This window comes from Hirundo rustica, chromosome 16 (assembly GCF_015227805.2).
Source record: "Hirundo rustica isolate bHirRus1 chromosome 16, bHirRus1.pri.v3, whole genome shotgun sequence".
Classification (NCBI taxonomy): Eukaryota; Metazoa; Chordata; class Aves; order Passeriformes; family Hirundinidae; genus Hirundo; species Hirundo rustica.
In genome coordinates this window covers 5,049,214-5,069,159 of record NC_053465.1, presented here as the reverse complement: position 1 = coordinate 5,069,159, position 19,946 = coordinate 5,049,214, and the positions used below count along the sequence as shown (strand labels likewise).

Here is a 19,946-nt window from a genome sequence, read left to right as displayed (position 1 = left end):
TCCAAGGTAGATGAAATCAACAATACTTCCTCAAAGTCATGGCATCTCTAAGGAATGACAAATCTGAGAGTCTCCCTTACTACCAGATGGATTTTTCTTTTTTAATCCTTGAGGTGTTCCCATTTCCAGTTTCCTCTCAGCATCCCAGATAGTGAGGGGCTCTGTTTATGAGAACACTGCTGTTGATATTAGAGCTCGTTACTCCAGAGCCCAAACCGTTCAGGAAAAACACCCGTATCACGAGACATGAGAGGAAGAAAATGAGCTCATACCCCAGAGATGTCCAGCTGGGAGATTCAACTTTATGGAGACACTGCACAAATATCTCCAAATGACTTGGGCACCAACATCACACCTCCCAACATTTAGTAGTAACATAATGATCCCAATTTCCTTCCCTGGCATGGGAAGAGGAAGATCCTTTGCACGCTTCTCCCAACCAAGCAACAACCAGGTTACATCATGGCTTTGGTGGCCGAAGCTCCTCATTTTCCTCCCTCCCCCACCCCAGGAACAATGGCTAACTGTTCTTTTTCCATCTATAAATTTGTCTGAGTTAACAGTTCCCAAGATCTGGCAGCAAGCTGGAGCTGGGAGTGAGCTGAGAGATAGGAGAGTGACAGTCTGAAATGAAACACAGAGCTGCTGGGCCTGCAGCCGTCAGACAGGAGCCTGGCTCCCTCCCTTAAAGATTAGCGAGACTCCTTCGCTGGAGCCCTCCGCATTCCCCAAAATCCTAGCAACAAAGTGCTGTCTCTCAGCCGCCAATGAATCATGTGAATTTAACCTTTCACCTGGCCACAAGGAGGTTAATATACCAAAATAGACCCTTTCCTTTTTTTTTTTTTTTTTTTCCTTCCCCCATTTATTGCCCATAATGGCAGTGGGGAGCTCGGTGAAAACCCTCCATAGCTGGACAGGCTCTGGAAGTGGTTTGATATCAGACCTCTGCCAGGACAGGGCTGGCACGCCCAGCATCAGCCCACCAGGCTGGAGTTTGTATAGGGAAATAGTTTCCATTACACAGTGCAGAAGATTTTTGCCTCCCCTTGCCTGGCTGGTGCCTCTCTGCGCCCTCCAGCTTCAACCCCACAAGTGTTTACTCAAGGCGTCCCCCAGCGTGCCCACATGGCTGGATCCTGAGTCACCCAGTTCCTGCCCATGGCAAAACTCCTGGAGAACACCCCAGGTGGGGTCAGACCCTCACCCCTCGCAAGATGCTGAGCCCTCCTAGGGCTGTGTATCCTCCTTGGGCTCCCAGTCCTCATCCTTTGTGCTTGGGGCAAAGTTAGAGTGCTCAGAGTCCCCTACATAAATGAGACGTGGAGACCAGTTTGCCCATCTGCAAAAAAAGTGATATGGTCTGTCCCTCACAGGGTATTTCTGTGCTCACTGGGCCTGCCATGTCAGCCTGAGCATTTCCTGACTGCTCTGCAACTTGGAGCTTCTGTTAAATCCGCCTGGAAGGAAAAGGAATTTTAAACAAATTGAGTCCAAATCACGCAAGCAGAGGTCACTTTTAGGAGGCACATGCCAAATTACCCATCTGAGGGGGCACACGTTGCAGCTGGCATTTTGTACCCTTTAAATATTGAAAGAGAAGCAGTGATTTGTGTATCATTTTGAGGAATGGCTGAGACTGAAGCATCCCAGTGTAAAGGATCTGTAGGGGCCAGCAAGCAACATCATCTCTACAGGACACCTTTTATTTCCAGTGCCAGGGAAATCCTTGTGGGCTAAGGAAGAAAACAGGATCTCAGAGCAAGAGGGGGAAAAAAAATCAAACACTTTCCCCCACCTCTATCACAGCCCCCCTTCCTGAGAGCCACATGCATATAACAGGAGATAAATATTTTTGGCAGACCCTGCTGTTTATTTAACCCTTTTGAGGCACAGCCCGCTGGTATCCCTTCACTGTTCCAGGCACAAAACCCGTCTGTCCCTGCCCAAAGCCTTTCTCTGGACAGAGCCTCCCCCAGCCCTGCCTGTGTCCATCACGGCACTGCCTTTGGAATGAGCCCAGCCTCGACTGCAGGAGGTACCTGAGCTTGTTCCCTGGGCAGGGACCAGCCCGTGCCTTGGAGAGAGGGTAGGAAGGGGCTGGGGGTAGGATGGAGGGATACAGATCTGGGAATGTGGACTTGGGAATGTGACAGCGATGGAGACCAGGGGGTGCAGGAGATGCAGGCCCTGTTGGTCCCCTCCTGCCCATCTCCCTCATTCACAGGCAGGGGAAGCAGCTCCGGGGAGATTCCTGCTCCCCCGAGCAGTTTGTCCTTCGTTTGGGAGCTGGGAGCAGAGCCTGGGCACAGCCGATGTCACCCATCGGGGCTGAAGGGACCAAACACGCGATGGGTTTCCCCTCGCACCGGGTGGCTTGGGCCGGGGAGATCGGAGCGGGACCGGTGCCCGGCATCCCCGAGGGCAGAGAGACGCCAGGGGAGGATGCTGCAGCCCGGGGGAGGCAGAGGAAGGAAAGGGGACATGATTAATTGTCACCTCCCAGTGCACTGAAGGGAAAGGTAACCCAAGTTTCCGCGCTCGGGGTGAGCCTCGCTGCCCTGCCCGGCGCAGCAGGAGAGGGAACGTTTCTGCCCTTTTCTCTCCACTTGTCTTTTCTTTTTTCCTTCCTCCTTGGCTTTTCCCCGGGGGAGGGGGGAGCTAAAAGCCCCCTCCGGGACGGCGCAAGGCGCTCCCACGCGTCCGGCCCGCGCAGGACTCACAAATCAGCCGGAGCAGGATTAGGGCCGAGGGGCCGGGGCGCCGGGCAGTCTGTCCCGGCCCGGGGGAGCCTCACCTGGAGGGGTCAGGGCTCCCTCGGGGCCGTGCCGAGCCGCCCCGGCCCCTCTGGAAGGCAGCCGGAGCCAAGCCGTGCCTGGGCGGTGCCGTGCGGGGGCACGGGGAGCCTAAAGGGAGGAGGTCGGTCCCTTTGTAACTCCCCCAAAATAAGTGGTCGAACCCCTCGGGAAGAGCGGAGCCGGGTCCGACTCAGCCCGTCAAACGGACCGTGAGCCCGGCAAGGGCCGTGCATTCCTCCCGAGGGCCCTTTCAGCGTGTCCCACCTCCGAACGGGCACGGAAGAGAGGGATCGGGGATTCCGGGCATCTCCCCACCGGTGCTGCGATAGGATTTTTGTATCCAATCCTCCCCGTGAGCGGTGTGCGGCCGCCACGCCGGGGTGTCCTGGGTGGGGCAGCGAGCACCGGGAGCGCCCCGGGGTGCCCGTGTCCCCCGCGCCGTGTGAGCTCCCCGGGCGCGGTGCGAGGGCTGCGGACCGGGCACCTTCCCTCCCGCTTCACAGAGCATCGCCCACCGCGGCCTTCCTCACACAGGAGAACCCCCGGGCGCCCCGCCTGCCCCCTTTACCCATCGCAGCCCCAAATCCTCCAAACACCCCAAACCCCGCCGTGGACGCCGCACGCGGTGCCCACGCGTGGGTGACACCGCGGGCCGGTGCCCAGCGGGGACTGGAATGTGCGGCCGGTCCGGGGCTGGCGCTGGAGCCCTCGGTGTGGGAGCACCTGCCCAGAGCTGCTCCGCGCCCGCGGGAGGAGCCGCTCCTTGGACCCGCCGCCTCTCGCCGCGGCCTCGGTGGGGCGAGAGCCCCGCAGCCCCGGCACCGCCGGAGGAGAAAACGCCTTGAGAAACTAGTTAAAAAAAAAAAAAAAAAATTAAACATAAAAATCCAACAGCTGGATAGATCTGACCACAGACACGCCACAGGTCCGCGGGCGGGTTTTCGCGCACGGTGGTTCCCTCCGCCGTGAACACGCTCACCGTGTACACCCCTCCGGATTTAGCAGCGCCTCGTTTATTTCAAAGTTTTCACATTTATTTGAAGGCCAGGAGAGATCTGAGAGGGCAGTTCGTACGTATTTTTTTTAAAAAAAATCCATTACATGTAATAAATTACGGTTGAGTAACAACTTGAAATTGTGAAAATGGGAAACCCACGCGCAAGCACGGGAAACGAAACGAAGGAAGATCCAGCGGTGGCTCAGCCACAGCCACGAGGGGTTTGGGGCTGGTTTTCTCTAGGTACGGTTTTATCCGTGCCGCCGCGGGGCTGGGGCTTCCCGAGTTTTTAGTTTCTTTTTCTATAGCTTATTCACATTTTTAAAAATATATTTCTCTCCCACTTTTTTTTTTTTTTAATATCCTTTTCTTCCCCTTACTTTTCTCCTTTTTTTTTTTTTTTCCTTTTTTTTTGTTTTTTTTTTTTCTTTTTTTTTCTTTGTTTGTTTTCTTGGGGGGGAGAATTAGTTGTTTTGGTTTTGTTTTCTTCTTTCGCTCTGCGGGCGCAGGGACACAGGGATGCCCTGCGAGCCGTAAACGGCCGCTTTCGCCAGCAAATAAATACATCTCCAGCCAGTTGCGTTGCATTATTCCGAGGGAAATAGCTGGCATTCCTGCACCAGTTTATTTTGGAGCTGAAATTTCCCACCCTCCCCGCAGCGCTGCTCCCTGCGGAGGCGAGGCTGGACGGGCTCCCCCGGGCGCCGGGACCGCACGGGCCGCGTTACCGGAGGGCTCCCGGGGCCCAGCGGGGCCCGATCCAGTCGGCAGAGGCCTGCGGGTGACAAAATTCTGTCTGCCCGGGGATGAAGCGAGCGGCGGGCGAGATTCGCCGAGGGTTTTTCCCCCGTTTCTCTGGGGAGGAGATAGAGGCGCAGCGACTTTGTGCAAGAGCGCGATAATTCCGGGGAGCAAATCCCGGTAAGGATGGAATTATTTCCTTGCTGGCCGGTACCGGAGGAGAGTTAAATCGGCTGAATTACCCGGGGTAAGCGGGCTGCTGGGACTAAGAGCTGCTTCCCCTCTGAAGTCCCTTCCCGGCTCTCGCCGACGGGGAACAACCGGGAGAGGTGGTTTTTTTTTTTGGTCCCCGTCGCCGGGCCAGAACGACTCGGCCGGAGGGCTGCAGGGAGGAGAACCCTTCCCCCGGGGAAGAGCAGAGCACCTGGAGCTGGGCAGCCCCGACGGCACGGTGAGAGGCCGGAGCTGCTCCCCGAACGTGGCAGAGCCGCTCCGAGCCGGGCACGGCCGGAACGGGCAGGCTGCGAGCATCGCCGCGTCCCCGGCCGGCCTTGGGGCAGCAGTCAGGGCGGGCCGGGGGCTGCCCCTTCCCCGTGAGGATGGAGTTTATGTCAAAAGAGAACCGGAGCTCTCGCTCGGAGCAGAAAACCACCGGCTCTCATCCTCGGCTTCCAGATCCCCGCCGGGAAGTTTTCGGCGTGTTCCCCAGCATCCCTCGGCGGCCCGAGGCGGAGGGAGGGCATCACCTCCAGATGGGGTGCGGGAGCTAACCCCAAAACCGCAGCGGGACCCGCAAAGGAGGGAGCCACCCCCCCAGCCCTCCCCGGGGGCGGGCGGACCCCTCCATCCCCGCTGCGGGGGCGGCGGCGGGCCCGGGGCGGTGCGGGGGGCTCGGGGGCCGCATCCTGCCCCGCGCCGGGGGGAGGCTGCGGGCGCGTCCCCCCCGCCGGGAGCGGAGCCGGCGGGATTTATCCCGTCCCCCCCTGCCGGGAAGCGCCCAATCCCGGCCGGGACCGGGGCTGCCCCGCCGGCCGTCACGTGGGCCGGGCCCGCACCGGGGCCGCCGTAAAGAGCAGGAGCCAGAGCCGCCGTCGCCACTTCCCCGCCGGGCGCAGCCAGGGACGCACCCACGGGAGACGGGGAGGCGACAAGAGGGGGGACACCGGGGGAGGGCAGCTCCTCTCTTCCAGGGGATCCTGCTGGTTTGGTTTTTCTCCTGCCTCCCCCGTGAACTTCATTGTATTTTTTAATTTTTTTTTAAATTATTATTTTATTTTCCTGGGATTTGCCTGGATGGTCCGAGCGCAGCTCCATGCCCCCACGGCCATGCCCGGCTCCGCTCCCGGCACGCTGCCATGTGAGTACCTGTGCGGGAGGAGCGGGCCAGGGCGGGATGCTCCTGCGGGTTTCGGCGGCTGCAGCCCTCCGTCCGCACGGAGAGGCCTCCCCGAGGGTTACTGAGCTTTTTTACAGGAAAGCGGCAGCGCTGGTGGCTGGGGGACACCTCGGATGCTCCCGATGCTGGATCTCTGCCCAGATCCGCCGGGACCCCGCTCCTCCAGGGAACCCGAGGGGCCGTAGCCGGCTGCGTCCTCCCCAACAAGGCCCCGAGCTGCGCTCCAGGCCCTGGGTTTGGCGACAGGAAAAAAAAAAAAAATTAAAATTAAAATTAAAAAAAAAAAAAAAAAAAAAAAGAGGGAAAGGGAATGCTATTGGGAAAAAATATTTAATTGTTGAAGTGTTTTTCCGGCCCGTTGGAGGTGCCCAGGCTGGCAGAGGGGAGGGGGAAGGTGCCGGAGGGGTCGCTGCCCGTTCCAAGGAGGTTAATTCTCGCCGTGGCTCAGAGGAAAATTGAAAGGAAAACAGAACAAAGGGGCGGGGGGGAAATACAACTTTCAGCTCCTGCTTGAGGCAGGGAAGAGGCGTTTTAGGCGGGGGAAAGGCCTTCGGGTGCCCGGTGTGTGCGGGGTCTCAGCTCGCTGCTCTCGGTTCTCCCTCCAGGTTCCTCTGAGTGAGCCCCTCGGCACCGCGGGGCCGCAGCCGGCCGGGCCCTGAGCAGCCGCCGCCGCGGAGGACGGAACATGTATCAGGGTCTGGCTCTCACCCCCAACCATGGCCAGTCGGCTTATTCCCACGACTCCAGCAACTTCCTCCACTCGTCGGCCGGCTCGCCCGTCTACGTGCCCACCACCCGGGTGCCCTCCGTCCTGCAGACGCTGCCCTACCTGCAAGGCTGCGAGCCGCACCAGAGCCACCTCGGCAACCCCCCGGGCTGGGGGCAGAGCGGCGGCGAGGCCGCGGCTTTCAACGCCGGCAGCCCCCACCCGCCGTCGGGCTTCTCGTACTCGCACAGCCCGCAGGGCAGCAGCCCCTCGGGCCGCGACGGCGCCTACCAGGGGCCCCTGCTGCTGGGCGGCGGGGGCCGGGAGCAGTACGGCAACGCCTTGGTGCGCTCCGTTAACGGGTCCTACTCCAGCCCCTACCCCGCCTACGTGACCCCCGAGATACCGCCTTCCTGGACGGCCGGACACTTCGAGAGCAGCGTGCTGCACAGCCTGCAGACGAGGCAGGCGGCCTTGCCCGGCCGCAGGTCCACTTTCGGTAGGTCGCCGCCTCCCTTCAGCGGGGTCTTGGAGCGTCGGGTGGGAGCTATCGCCATCCCGTACCCCATACCCATCCCAATCCCATACCCATCGCAATCCCGTACTTCATCCCGTACCCCATCCCGATCCCCCATACCCATCCCGATCCCGCACTCCATCCCCTCAGTGTCGGTGGCGCGGCCCCGGGATGAGCTGTCCCACTGGCAGCCCCGACGGGAGAGGAGAGGATGGTTGTACCCAGGAATGGGGAAATGGTTCGGGAACGGGGTTTATGCGGCTGACCCTGGACAGAGGTGGGATGAAGGAGGGGGCAGCGTGTGTGACGAGAAGGGCAAAGACCTCGTTTCAAAGCAAAGCAATTCCCCCGGAGGACAGAGAAGCAGAGGCCGTTCAACCCCTTCCCTCCCCACCCCACCACCACCCCCTCGATATCTCCTTCCCACAATATCGACTTTGTGCCTGTGCTTCAATACTTACCCTTGTGTTTAAATTAGCGGGGCAGATTTATAGCTCCCTCCCTTTTAAGTAATTTATTGTGGTAAATTAGTTTATATTTGAACAGACTCTCGGTCTCCTCATTTGCCTTCGCCCAAACAGGTCCGCAGCTGCATTGCTCTGCGGCCTTTGGGGAGACGCCGAAAGGCGCTCAGGCGTTGAACAATAAACTTCAATTCCTTTGCACCCGCACCGAGAATCCCTTTAAACCAAGCTCTGAGCAAATAAAGTTTTGGGCTTGATTTACCAGGACTCTTCGTGCGCGGGGTTTATAACCCCGGGGGCACTCCAGCAGCCTCCTCCGGCTGCGGTTTGCAAAGTCCTTTAAAAGCCACTTCAAGATCTCAGCCGCGTTATCATCTTTACTGCGGTGAACCGAATTATCTTATCTTCACCCCAAGAACAAAGTTAAAGCAGGGAAGCAGTCCCTGCCCCACCGAGCTCCCTCCCCGCCTCGGCTTTTCCTCCCACACCGGGGGTGCTGGGTAGCGGTTTCTTTCCAGGGTTTTCTCTTTGTGAAAATCCTTTGCGTTCTGCGGGAAAGGATCGTCCTGCTGAGGGAAGTGATGCCTCAGAAATCTTTTCTGCACTTTGAATTCGGTGCTTTAGGGTCCAGGATAGCGGCTGCCGTCCTCTCTGCCGTTTATTTTTGCTCTTGGATAGTGTAAACTCTCTCAAGTAGCCTAAACTATTTTTTTTCCTTTTTATATTTTTTCCCTTTTCTTTCTTTCTTTTTTTTTTTTTTTTTTTCATTCAGTAAATTACGGCAATATTTTTTCCTCTTCTCTTTACATTTTATTTCCATTTTTCCTTCCCCCGCCTTTTAAAATTTTGCTCTTCTTCCTTTTTCTTTCCGTTGCGTCATTATGAATCCGATCGAAGATTAAAAAAAAAAAAAAAAATTAAAAGTTATTTTTTCCTCCTAAGAAAAGAACACGAAAAATAAGTTCTTTTTTAAAAGATGCGGGCAAAGCGGTAGGGAGGAAAAAAGACCGACTCTCGACTGAGAGCTGTCCTGGTTTCGCTCGAGGCTGCCCGTTTGCCGCTGAGCCGTGCTGGGGGCTCCGTCCCTGGATTTTTAAACTTTATTATTATTATTATTGTCTCCCGGGGACAGAAGAGGTGAGGAAGAGCCTCTCTAGCAGGAATTGGGGCCGCAGGCAGCCGGTGATGCTCTCCTGGGGATCCCCGCGGGTGCCAGCCCGGCATCTCTCGGCGAGCAGCTCAGAGCCTTCCCCGGCGGGGCCGTCCCTCCCTGCCAGAGCCTGGGTGTGTTTCGTGATGGAAATCAGGAAAATCGCCCCATTTTGCCCCGTCTCACATTTATTTTTGCCCCCCGGGATAACATCGCAGGGAGGCAGAGCCCAGCCGCGCTCAGCCCTTCTGCGTCTTTCGGGGAAGGGATGGGGCAATGGGCGGTCTTTGAACAAAATATTAAAATATGATGGTGTGGAGGAAATAAAGGGGTTTGGGTCACACTTTCAGGGTGGAGGTAACCCCCTCTGGACAGGGATTTCCCCTAGTATCGGGGCACAGAGGATTGGAGACCCTCTCCCGCTGGGTTCCCGTGCGCTGGGGACGGCTCCTGACCCTCACGCTGCCGCTCTTTATCCCAGAGTACCTGGAGGAGTTCCCCGGGGACGGCCGGGAGTGCGTGAACTGCGGAGCCATGTCCACACCGCTCTGGAGGAAGGATGGCACCGGGCACTACCTGTGCAACGCCTGCGGGCTCTACCACAAGATGAACGGCATCAACCGGCCGCTCAAGCCGCAGAAGAGGCTGGTAAGGGAGGGAAACCCGGCCGGGATGCCCTGCTCCGCCCGGGGTTGGCCGGAGGGCAGGAGCTGGGTGCTTGTGGGGGTCTCTGTACTTGTGTTAGGGTCTGTTTGACCGCCTGTCCTCCTGCAGATTAAATACCAGGACACCCTCGTTGCGGCACAGGCTCGGCTGGGGTCAGGGGGAGTGGGATGAAGCCAGAGGGGTTTCTGCCCTGGCACGAGTGGTGGGCAGTGGAGACTGGGCTGAAGGGACTGGAGGGGTCCCAGGGCTGCAGCAGAGCCGAGCAGGAACAATCACTCCTAGCTGTGGTCAGGACCCTGCGGGCTTCCCCTGCCTCTGTTCCTGCAGTGGGTGTTCTGCTGTGTATTCTATTACTATTATTATTATTACTATTATTACAATTACTACTGTTATTACTACTATTACAATTATTATTTTTATTGTTATTATTATTATCATCATCATTATTATTATCATTATTATCATTATTATTTCCTGGTTCTCCATGCAGCCACGGTCTAGGCAGAGCAGTTGAACGAGAGGCAGGGCTGGTCCTGAGCTGGCCCAGAGGGTTTTGGCTGCTCACAATGGGAGCAGGATGGGGCCCTGCTCCCTGCTGCCTTCAGCCTCCCCAAGGGGAAAACTTGGGGTTTGGCAGCTCCCAGTTCCCCTGCTGGCTGAAGCATTAGTTCCCTCTGTCAATGTAATATTGGGCTTCCTCCAATTGGGATACCACGGCGAGAAAGGAAAGGCGCATCCTATTTTTTTTTTTTTTTTTTTTCGTGGAGTGGCTTTGGGATGTTTAAATTTGGTGGTAGCAGTTTTGGTTTTAGAGCTTGTCATCAGACGCTGTCATTACAAACAGGATGTTTGTTGGAGCCGTGCTGGGGAACAGCTGGGAGCTCCTTGGCTTTCTCTAGGGGTGTGTTCCTGCAGATTTTTTTTTTTTTTTTGGTGTTGCAAAACATATTATTAGCAATAACCCAAAAATTACAAGTTCCTGTGTATGAAAATCAGTCAGGAAAAAAGAAAAAGTTGGGATTGAGCAAGCCGCTTCATTCTGATTCTGACCCTCGGAAATGTAGCTCTGGATTTGCAAAAAGAAATGAGTAGTAGTTCCGTGGAAAATCCCCGTTTCGTTCAACATATTAAAATCAAGGCATTTCTGTGAAACATTCAGCATTATCCAACAGGATTTGCCTGTCTCTCCAAAATCCTTCTGTCTCCTTAAATGTGATGACATTAAATCTGAACCCCTGGTCGCTGCTGCGCCAAAATCTCAGAGTTACGCTGCTGGTTTCTTCAAAGCAAACGCGACCCGTGCGTAGAGAGAGGTGCAAACCAGTTCAAATCCAACTCCGCGTTTCAGACTGGCATCCAAATGTGTCACTGGATGAATTTCTAGGGGATTTTTGGGCAGCTTTTCCCCGAGGGAATTGGAGACATCTCGCTGCTGTTCCATGTTTTATTTCAGCGTGTGGGAAGAGAGGCAGCCATGCACTGCCTGCACCCTGCCTGAGCCTCATCTGTAGCACCCATCAGGCATTTTTCAACAAACATTTCAGCAACGTTTTCTGATGGAAAACGCTTGTTTGCAGAATTAAGACCTTTTCCCAGGGATGAGCAAATATAGTTGGGAATTACCAAAGCACTTCCAAATTTTTTATTGTTTTGGTAATAAATACGACGATGATAAAACTTAAATGATAGAGCTGATTCTTGTCCAGGGGAAGCATTTTGCTAGGGTTGAAATACTTGAACGGATTTCGGTTTATGGATTAGAAAAGGGGCGACAATTTTGACTTTTCAGTCTGACTTTGGAATGAAATGTTTTGAAACCTTGGCTTTTCCCAAGGATGTGAAATATCTTGTTGAAAGAAGATCTGCTCTTTTGGAAGAAGAGAGATCTACTGATGATGGGCAAGAGGGTGCCAGCCCTGGGAGCAGAGCAGTGAATGCAGTGACTCTGTGGCTGTAGGAACAGCGAAATCGGGTTTCACAGTGCAGTGAAATACAGACACAGGAGAGAAAAATGGTTTCTGTCATCCTTTATGTTGCGACCTTTGTGCTGTACGTAGACACCGAGCTGGAAGTTATTCTGACTTCTGCTTTCACAAAGCAAAGTCCCCCAGAAGAGAGCCCAGCACAGCCCAGATAACACTGTGGGAATGATGTCCTGCAGCTCAGCCTGCTTGTGCGTGGCAGAGGGAGAGCAGCAGTAGTGTAGTTTCCACTTCATTTTTTGGTTTTTTTGTGCATTGGTTTTTTTTGTTTGTTTGGTTGGTTTTTTTGGGATAAGAGCAAAATCCTCTACACAGCAGGGACAGCCACTCTGGCCTGTGTCTGGATCCAAAAGGCTACAGCTCTCAGCGGAAAGGGTTTTTGTTAGAGGAGGATGGAGGCAGCCCTTCATTTTAGGCGGCACCTTTCCTAGGCAACGTTTTTTGGTGGGTTTCATAAGATGATATCTCAGACCTAGTCTGAAAATCCAAATCACTTTTGAGACCAGGAGCAGCTGGTGATGTCGAACAGCAGATGCAATTCCCCCTGTTTGGAGGGGTTCTGCTCTGCACAGGGGAGCTCGAGGGGCAGATGCAGCAGCTGTCCTTTGCTCAGCACCTCCCACACCACCCAGAGCTGAAGGACTACCCTGGAGCTGAATTCTTCCAGCTTGGCTCAGACAGTATTTTTCCACCTCAGCCCAGGAGGAATTTTTTCATTTTGTCATTTTTTAGAGTTGGCAATGCGCAGTGGGTTTGGTGACACTTTTGGGGAAGGTGGGGATGGGATGTATCACAGCCCTGGGATCTTAATAGGATCCTAGAGTCACAGTCACAAAGGCAAATCCCAGAGGATGCTGCTGCCTTTGGCTCCCAGCCTCTGATTTCCCCACTTCCAGGAGTTGAGCCCAGATATCTCAGCACACTTTGCTACAACTTCTTTCCTGTAAAGCATTCGAAGGTCGCCTCGAATCTGTTGGAGATAACACAGAAGCATTGATTCAATCTGGGGGTTCAGTGCCTTTTTTTTTTTTTCCTGTGAAACTCTGTGGTTTCTTTTCCACCTTTGAAAAGGAGGTGAAGCAAAGTCTCTGGCAGCTTGGTCTCCTTCAGAAGGACGTTCCCTGCTGGCTTTGAATTTTTGGGGCTCTCCAAGTGACTCTCACATGCAGTTAATTCAACAGGCACCAACTCACCATTCTGTGAGTTTATCAGCAGCACTTGGCTGTCAAGCCAGGTCTGTGAAGAGTTTTTGTTTGAGTGTATGGTGCATTTGTATAAATAAACACTGAGCACAATGTTGAAGTCAACAACTTCCTAGACAAGGTCAGAATGGTACAAAGGCAGTGGGGTGGAGGCAGGCAGAAATGCATTTTCTTTCAAGAGAATTGCTGGGAAACCAGCAATAATGTATTGTACCCTCGTCCTTCAGTGAGCTGTGGTAGCCTTGACTGCGTCTTTCTTGCTAAGCTGGCAGGTTGTGGTGCAGGGGCAGGTTCTTCTGGGGTTTCTGAGGTTTAAATTGTAATACTGGTGATGTAGGACGGTTTCTTCTCTCCCTGGCTGTGCGAGGAGGAGCCAGCCTGCAGACTGACATTCAGGATGCCTAGAAGGCGCTTGTCAGTGTCCCAGCAGGAAGCCCACGAGCAGGTTGTGACACAGTGCTGGCTGGGTGGGCAGAGCTCTGGTGGGGCTGGCATTGCCACCGGAGCCACCAGAGGCATTGTCACCTCATCTGCAATCTTCAGACAAAGCATCCGTGCAACAGGGAGAGCGTGTCCTCCCCTCCCTCCCAGGCACCTGTGGTGGGCCAGAAAATTCGAGGCTTTCCAAAGGGCTTTGCACTGGTCTTTCCCCATGTGCAGGCGAGACACAGTTATCCCAGGGCTGAGTGGCCCCAAATTCCCCTCTGCACCCACAGCAGGAGCTGGACCTCAGAATCCTTGCGTCCTTCAGGTGCTCAGCACCTCCCTGTGCTCCCATGGGAGCCGAGGCCCCTCCTGGTTGCAGGGAAGAGCAGCACAGCCCTGGCAGCTGAAGGCTCTAAAGGGCACTGTGTAGCTGCCTCAGGATCTGGCTGCGACGCCATGCCCCACATCAGGGACAAAGACTGTTGTCTCATCCTCTGTGCCAGGTTTGTCAGCTCACACTTTGGTGTATTATTATTTTTGCCTGGTTATTTCTTGGAAGCTGAATAATTCCCAAAGTGATGCCATTATTTGCAAATAGTTGCTGAGAAATCTTTGCTGAGCAACGAGTGAATCAAACGTAGGGCATGTCACTTATGCCTGTTGAAATTCAAAGCTGATCTTTATTTGACTGCTAACCTTGTAAAAACATTTCATTTTTATTCCTCCGCTTCCCACCTCATTCGTTATATTGCTCAGTCAGTATATCAAGCAATAATGGAAAAATAAACAAACAGGGAGTTCTTTATTGCCTCCATCACCTTTTGTCTGCCTTTGAGCAGATTCAAAGCAATTTCTCTGGTGGCTGAAGAACATATTTAGACACCTGAATGTGGAGAACACGAGATATTACTTATGCCACAGGTATCTTACGCTTAGTGAGGTCTTTTATTAAAATAGTTTCAATACCTGGGGTTAAAAAACTCCCAAATGAAATGCCTATAGAGCTGACAAGTCTGTATAAAGAGAGATGTGATTGCTTGCAGGGAAGTTGTCAGAAATTACTTTGCTGCTTCTGCCAGAATGTTTTCCTTCTCCATTTGGAATTATTAATGTTTAAGAGCCAGCAATCCCTGCACTCACAAAATATGTCATCAATTAATGTCTGCAGGGTTATTTCTACAGCCTGTGAGAGAACAGAATGTCTGTGAGACTTGAAGAATAACCTGCCTGGTCTCATCATGGACCAGTTCAGTTTGGTTCTGCTCAGTTCTGCCAACCAATTCCAGTTGTCTTAAGCCAGAGATTAATTGGGATGTTTCTAAGTTTAGTGGTAGTTCTGAGTGCAGGAAAACTGAAGAGCTCACTTGAAGCATGAGTTTTCTTCATGCATTTAAAGCCCAGCTGGCATTTTCCCTCTCTTCCTCCATCTGAGTTGATGTCCTGGAGGGAAGTTCTCTATGCTCTGAGTCCTGATCACTTCCAGCCGATTTGTTGGAAGTTTGTGAAATGAGTTGCAAAGATATTTTCCAGGTTTATCAATCTCAAAAACAAACAAACAAACAAACAGACAAACAACAACAACAACAACACAAAAAAAAAAAAAAAAAAAAACAAAAAAAAACAAAACAAAAAAAAGGCCCAAACCAAACAAACACTTGCAAATTAGAGTGATGTCATTTGAATGCAATTTCTTTGATCAGAATTTGGCTCCCGCGCGTGTTTCACATTTTCCGGGAATGCAGTGTACTTGGAGATCTCATTCTGATATGAAAGGAAACTTCCCAGTTCATCACTCCTGTGCACTCACGTGTTTGTTTGCTTGTTTTGAAGTCTTCATCGAGACGTGCTGGCCTCTGTTGCACTAACTGCCACACCACCAACACCACCCTGTGGAGAAGGAACGCCGAGGGCGAGCCCGTCTGCAACGCCTGCGGCTTGTACATGAAACTCCACGGGGTGAGGAGCACGTCCACACCGTGAGGGGCCCTCTGGGATTTGGGATCACTGCCCTGTAGGTCTAGGAGATCAGCTCTGGAAGGAGTAGCCTCTAGACAGTACCAGAGTCCCACCTTCTGGAGCAGTCAAAAGCTCAGTCCCCCGGGGTTCTCCAGGGTGAGGCTGAGGGCAGGCTGGAATGCTCTCAGCTTGCCCAGAGATGGGGATACTCCATCCCTGGAAGTGTCCAAGGCCAGGCTGGATGGGCCTTGGACCAGCCTGCGATAGTGGAAGGCGTCCCTGCCCATGGCAGAGGAGCTGGAACTACATGACCTTTAAGATCCCTTCCAAACCAACCTAAGATTCCACGAAATGAAAACTGACCAGGCTCCAGTAGCTGGAGCCCGAAGCTCCCCAAGCCCAGACTGAGATAAGGAGCACATTTCTTCTTTAAGAATGTGTGAAGGAGGCTGAGGAGCCCACGTGGAGGCTGGCTGATAACACTTACCCACAGAGGATGGGGGCTGTTGGTGACATGTCCACCAGCCAAAGAGGGGACTCCATCCCTCCATAAAACCTCCCTACCCCGTGCCCATTCCCTCTGAGCCCTGTAGGCTCTCAGTCTCTCAGGGTAATTTAATAGGGCCCTGTCACAAAGGTCACTAATAAATCAGGAAAAGAAAAATAGGAAATAAAGGAAAAAACAAAATTTGTGGGAAAGCCTTAGCTGTTAACCTTACATATCTTCCAGCCAAGGCCTGATGCAGAGAAAAATAGCTCTTAGTGAAGGACAAGGACTTTAGGTGCTTTGCATGAGCTGCACACAGAAATAGGACAGCAACACGTGTGGGAAGGAGCTGAATAAAATACAATATTAATGATTCCAAACTTTATGAATGTCAAGGTACCACGACCTCTGGCCATGAAAAAGGAAAGCATCCAGACGAGGAAAAGGAAGCCTAAAAACATTACCAAAGGCAAAGCCTCAACAGGTACAGTGCTGTTATGATCCATCCTGGGGTCTTGGAGCACAGTTCACTTCACAATGTCTCCTCTTCCGGAGGAAGTTATGATAATTAGAAAATAATGAGAATTTTTCCTTGGTTACTGCTTTAGATCTGGGGCTGTATTTCTGCATAGACCTTGTGTGATGCCTAGTGGGACCTCTCAGTGCTGTCATATCCTTGTGAGGTTCCTCTGGGCTGTGGGCTCCAATGCAGCAGTGCTCACGTTTGAGCAGATTTGGGCTAAATTGAGTGATGGGAAATAAACACTGCCAGATTGTGAAAGGGTTGCTCCTCCTCCATCAGCATCTTGACAGCCTAATACAAAGTGTTTTCTGACACAGATGTGGTGGAAAGGAAACAGCAGAGTCATGCTGTGAGATGTCATGGTTGCTGTTAAAATACAAATTTCTTTAAGAGCAGATTTGAACCTACGTTACTTCACTGCCCTCTACCAATTGTCTTCCAGGATCCATGACTTCGGCCACTAACTCCCCTTCTTCCATTACCAACTCAGACAGCACGGTCACTTTAAAGTCAGAGCCCAGCACAACCTCACAGTATCCCGGACAAACCATCGTGTCGGTGTCGCAGGTAAGGGGCAGGGCCCAGAGCCATCCCCTGCTGGGGTGGATGACCCTCACACCTCCGTGGCTGTTCTCCTTGGGGGAAATTGATCCATTGCACTCTGGCCACCAGCCTGGTGGTCCCTCTCAGGCTGAGGAGAGCAGGGACCATGAGCCAAGGTGCTGTGGATGAGAAAGGTCTCCATCCTGTTGGCTCCCCATGGGATCTTTCATCCTGCAGTGGAGAACTGCAAGATGTCCAGGCTCTGCTGTGGCTTCAGTGCGGAGCTGAGTTTAATTCCCACCTCCCACCATGAAAGAACAGCACTGCTGAGTTGATGAGATCAGCCCAGGGTGGAATCTTCTGTAGCTCCCAAGAAGAGGGTCCCTGGGCATGTGTCATCTGCACCTTATAGCCCTGAGGTGCTCAGTGACCACAAAGCTGTGATGCTGTCAGAGGCCTCGCTTCTGTCCCAAGCTTTTCCTAGGGGCTGGTTGCCATTTCACCTTGATATAGGAAGAAAAAGGCTCTAAATCAACCCACACACCAAAATGTTGTGGCCCAACACTGTCTTTATGCTGACTCTAAGCCTTGCCTGAGCTGGACATGTTTGTATGGAGGGGAAGCTCAGCCCCAGCACCCTGGTGCACTGGTTACACTATGTGGGATCTCGGTTTTTTGTTTGAAACCAAGAAACCTGTTTTGTGCTGCGCTCTGAAAAAATACACGCACCCCTAATGATCTCCAAACTGGACGTATTTAATCAGTGAATAAACGCAGGTGGGCCCTAGGATGGTCCTCTCTGCCTTGCAGGGGGTGCAGCACCTCCTTGCCCAGCTCCTGACTGCTCCGAAGGGAAATACGGCATCAGGGATAACCCACCCTGCTCCCAATCCATCCTGCTCCTACCTCCGCACTGTGACAAGGGGTCAGTGGCTAATCCTAACGCCCCTCTGCTTCCCTCCCCGGGGCAGGCGCAGAGCCAGTCGGACGAGGCGCTGGCCGGCGGCCACGGCGAGTTCAAGTTCGAACCCGAGGACTACAGCTTCTCCAGCAGCAGCATGGCCCCACAGCCCGGGCTGAGCGTGCCCCTCCGGCAGGACTCCTGGTGTGCCCTGGCGCTCGCCTAGGAACCCCCAGCCCCCAGCAGAAAGCCTCGGGACCAATGTTTGGGGCTGTCCGACGGGCAGGAGGATGAGCTGCCCCAGCGCCCCGGGACGGCGCGGGTCGAGCCACAGCCACGGGACAGGTTTCTCTTGGAGGATGCCCACGGAAAACGACAGCTGGATGGGGCTGGGATGACCCCACTGCGGCACCAGGTCCCCAAAAAGCTCCTCCTTCCCCAGAGCGACCCAGGGCTGCCTCCCCAAGGCCGGAACCCCTCCGTTTTCCTGAGGAAAGCCTTCCTCCTCCGAGATGAAACCAGCAAATAAATGCATCCCAGAATCTATGTTTATTCGCAGTGATTTCTCCCTCCTATGACTCCACTGTGTGCAATTTACTCCACTTTCCAATAAAAGACTGTAAAAACGTGGCACCAAATAACTTAATTTTATTAAAATGTAAGCTACGTGGCCTGCCTTATGTTTTATTGGCCACAACAGGAAGAAAAGAGGGAAAAAAAAAAAAAAAAAAAAAAGGTTGTTTTAAACATTTACTGTTTTATATTAAAAACGATCATCTCTATAGAGTGTTAGCTTCTGAAGCGTTTTGCGTATCAACACTGAGCTGATGAGTCATACATTAAATAAACACGCTGCTCTTCCCTTTCCAGCTCCAAACAAAGAGGTTTTTATTATTATTTTAGGCAAACGACATGACAAAAATGGTCAAAACCTCCCAATAATAAAAGAATACTAAAATGTTGGTTTTTTCTTTTGTATTTCCTGATTGGTTTTGATGTTGCCAAGTCTGAGCATTAGAAAATCAGAAGTTAGTCCTCCAAAACTTAAAAGAAAGGCTCAAGGGACTAAAAAATAAGGGGTAATTGTTTGAATCCAGTTTTGGGGATGTTTTGTGTGGAAGATTTCCAGCTTTCAGCCATGCAGAGCAGATTGCTTTTAAATTATTTTCATCAAGGCCAGGTAGAAAACAATTTCTTGGACTTGAGCTGTAGCAAAAAATCTTCAGTGATGCAAAACCCACAGCGCACTTCCAAAAGCTGTCAGCAGTATGTTTCTGCAGCATCTCAGAAGTGGGAAATGGGGGTCCTGTAAGTCCCAAGGAACCTGGGGGTGAGGAATGGACCCTACTGAAGAGGAGAGAAGGGTGGGAAACGAGGGGAGAGCAAGGTCATGAAGTTACTTATGGCCTACTTTATTTGCTATTTCTAAATAAAATCCCCAGCCTCGCTGTATGGCTATTTATGGCCAGGAAACTGTCAAGTAATAGTTCCTTAATATAGAAGTTGACCTGTCCAGGGCTTCCTGGAGCAACTCTTCCTCTTGTCAGAAGAGATGGATGGCTTGATTTTTATTATAAACAACAAGCTAAAGAGGATCAGGGAGAGTGAATCTGACATCAAGTCACAACTCAGCTGAGATGGAGGATGATGCTTTCCACCGTGCCACCCTTGCTGGAGGAAAGGAGATGTTCCAGGCACTGCGGAGCATTGGTGCCCTGCAGGGGCTGGTCTGTGTCGGCATGGTGAGGGTGCAAGCCACTCTTTTATCCAAGCCCATGGATGAAAACTGTCTTTGGAGGAGTATTTCTTGTGCCTCCAGAGCCTCACCAGCAGCCTGCATAATGCCAGGTTCCAGTGCCAGGGCAAAAGCTGTCATGGAATGGCATCCCTCCAGCGCCAGGCCCGGCACTGGCACACCGTGTTTGCATGGCCAGGATCTGACCGTGGATCCACATCTCCACCGTTTGTTTTTCCACTCTCTGGCTGGCCAACATCCGCAGCGGAGCCAGGCAGAGCCAGGCAACAGATAAGGCAGCAGCCCGGGGCTGGCAGGACCCACCATCCCAAATCCAGCTCAAAGCGTGTCTCTGGGAGGCAGGGAAATGGGTGAGGTGCCTGAGGTGACATGTCAAGGCACAGGCTGGCAAGAGGCAGCAGAGCCCTGACCAGTGCTCTTGAGCAGCTCCCCAAACCCCAAATTTTTCAGGCAGAAAAAAAAAAAAAGGCAGCGCAGCACAAGTCATGGCAGGATGATTTCTATGGATGATGGCAGGGGGTCCTCGCTTTTTCGTCTGCATGACCCCGAGGAGGAGAGTTATTTGAAAGGCAAACAGGGAGACCTAAACAATGCCAAGATGTTGACACCAGTGGCTCCAGAGGTTTTATTTATTGCCTGTTGGTAACCGTCGACCGAGAGTCAGGATGCTCCGGGGGCTGGTGACAGACGAAACGAGGCAGAGGGACAAGAAGTGAAACAACTGGGACATGTGTA

The 19,946-nt window shown here is 52.9% G+C and overlaps 1 protein-coding gene across 2 annotated transcripts; it reads left to right on the top strand.

Moving 5' to 3' along the window:
• The first annotated feature begins 4,565 nt into the window (after positions 1-4,565).
• On the top strand, positions 4,566-18,385 carry GATA5 (GATA binding protein 5). Of its 2 annotated transcripts, XM_040080139.2 has the most exons (8): positions 4,566-4,783; positions 5,845-5,893; positions 6,538-7,137; positions 9,251-9,417; positions 14,876-15,001; positions 15,885-15,972; positions 16,454-16,578; positions 17,526-18,385. In XM_040080139.2, exons 3-8 carry the CDS (start codon positions 6,618-6,620, stop codon positions 17,679-17,681), a joined length of 1,182 nt encoding a protein of 393 aa, XP_039936073.1. In that variant the 5' UTR covers positions 4,566-4,783; positions 5,845-5,893; positions 6,538-6,617; the 3' UTR covers positions 17,682-18,385. The 2 variants fall into 2 exon arrangements, with proteins under 2 accessions (XP_039936073.1, XP_039936072.1); XM_040080138.2 differs by lacking the exon at positions 4,566-4,783 and having other exon boundaries at positions 5,741-5,893.
• The last annotated feature ends 1,561 nt before the right edge of the window (positions 18,386-19,946 follow it).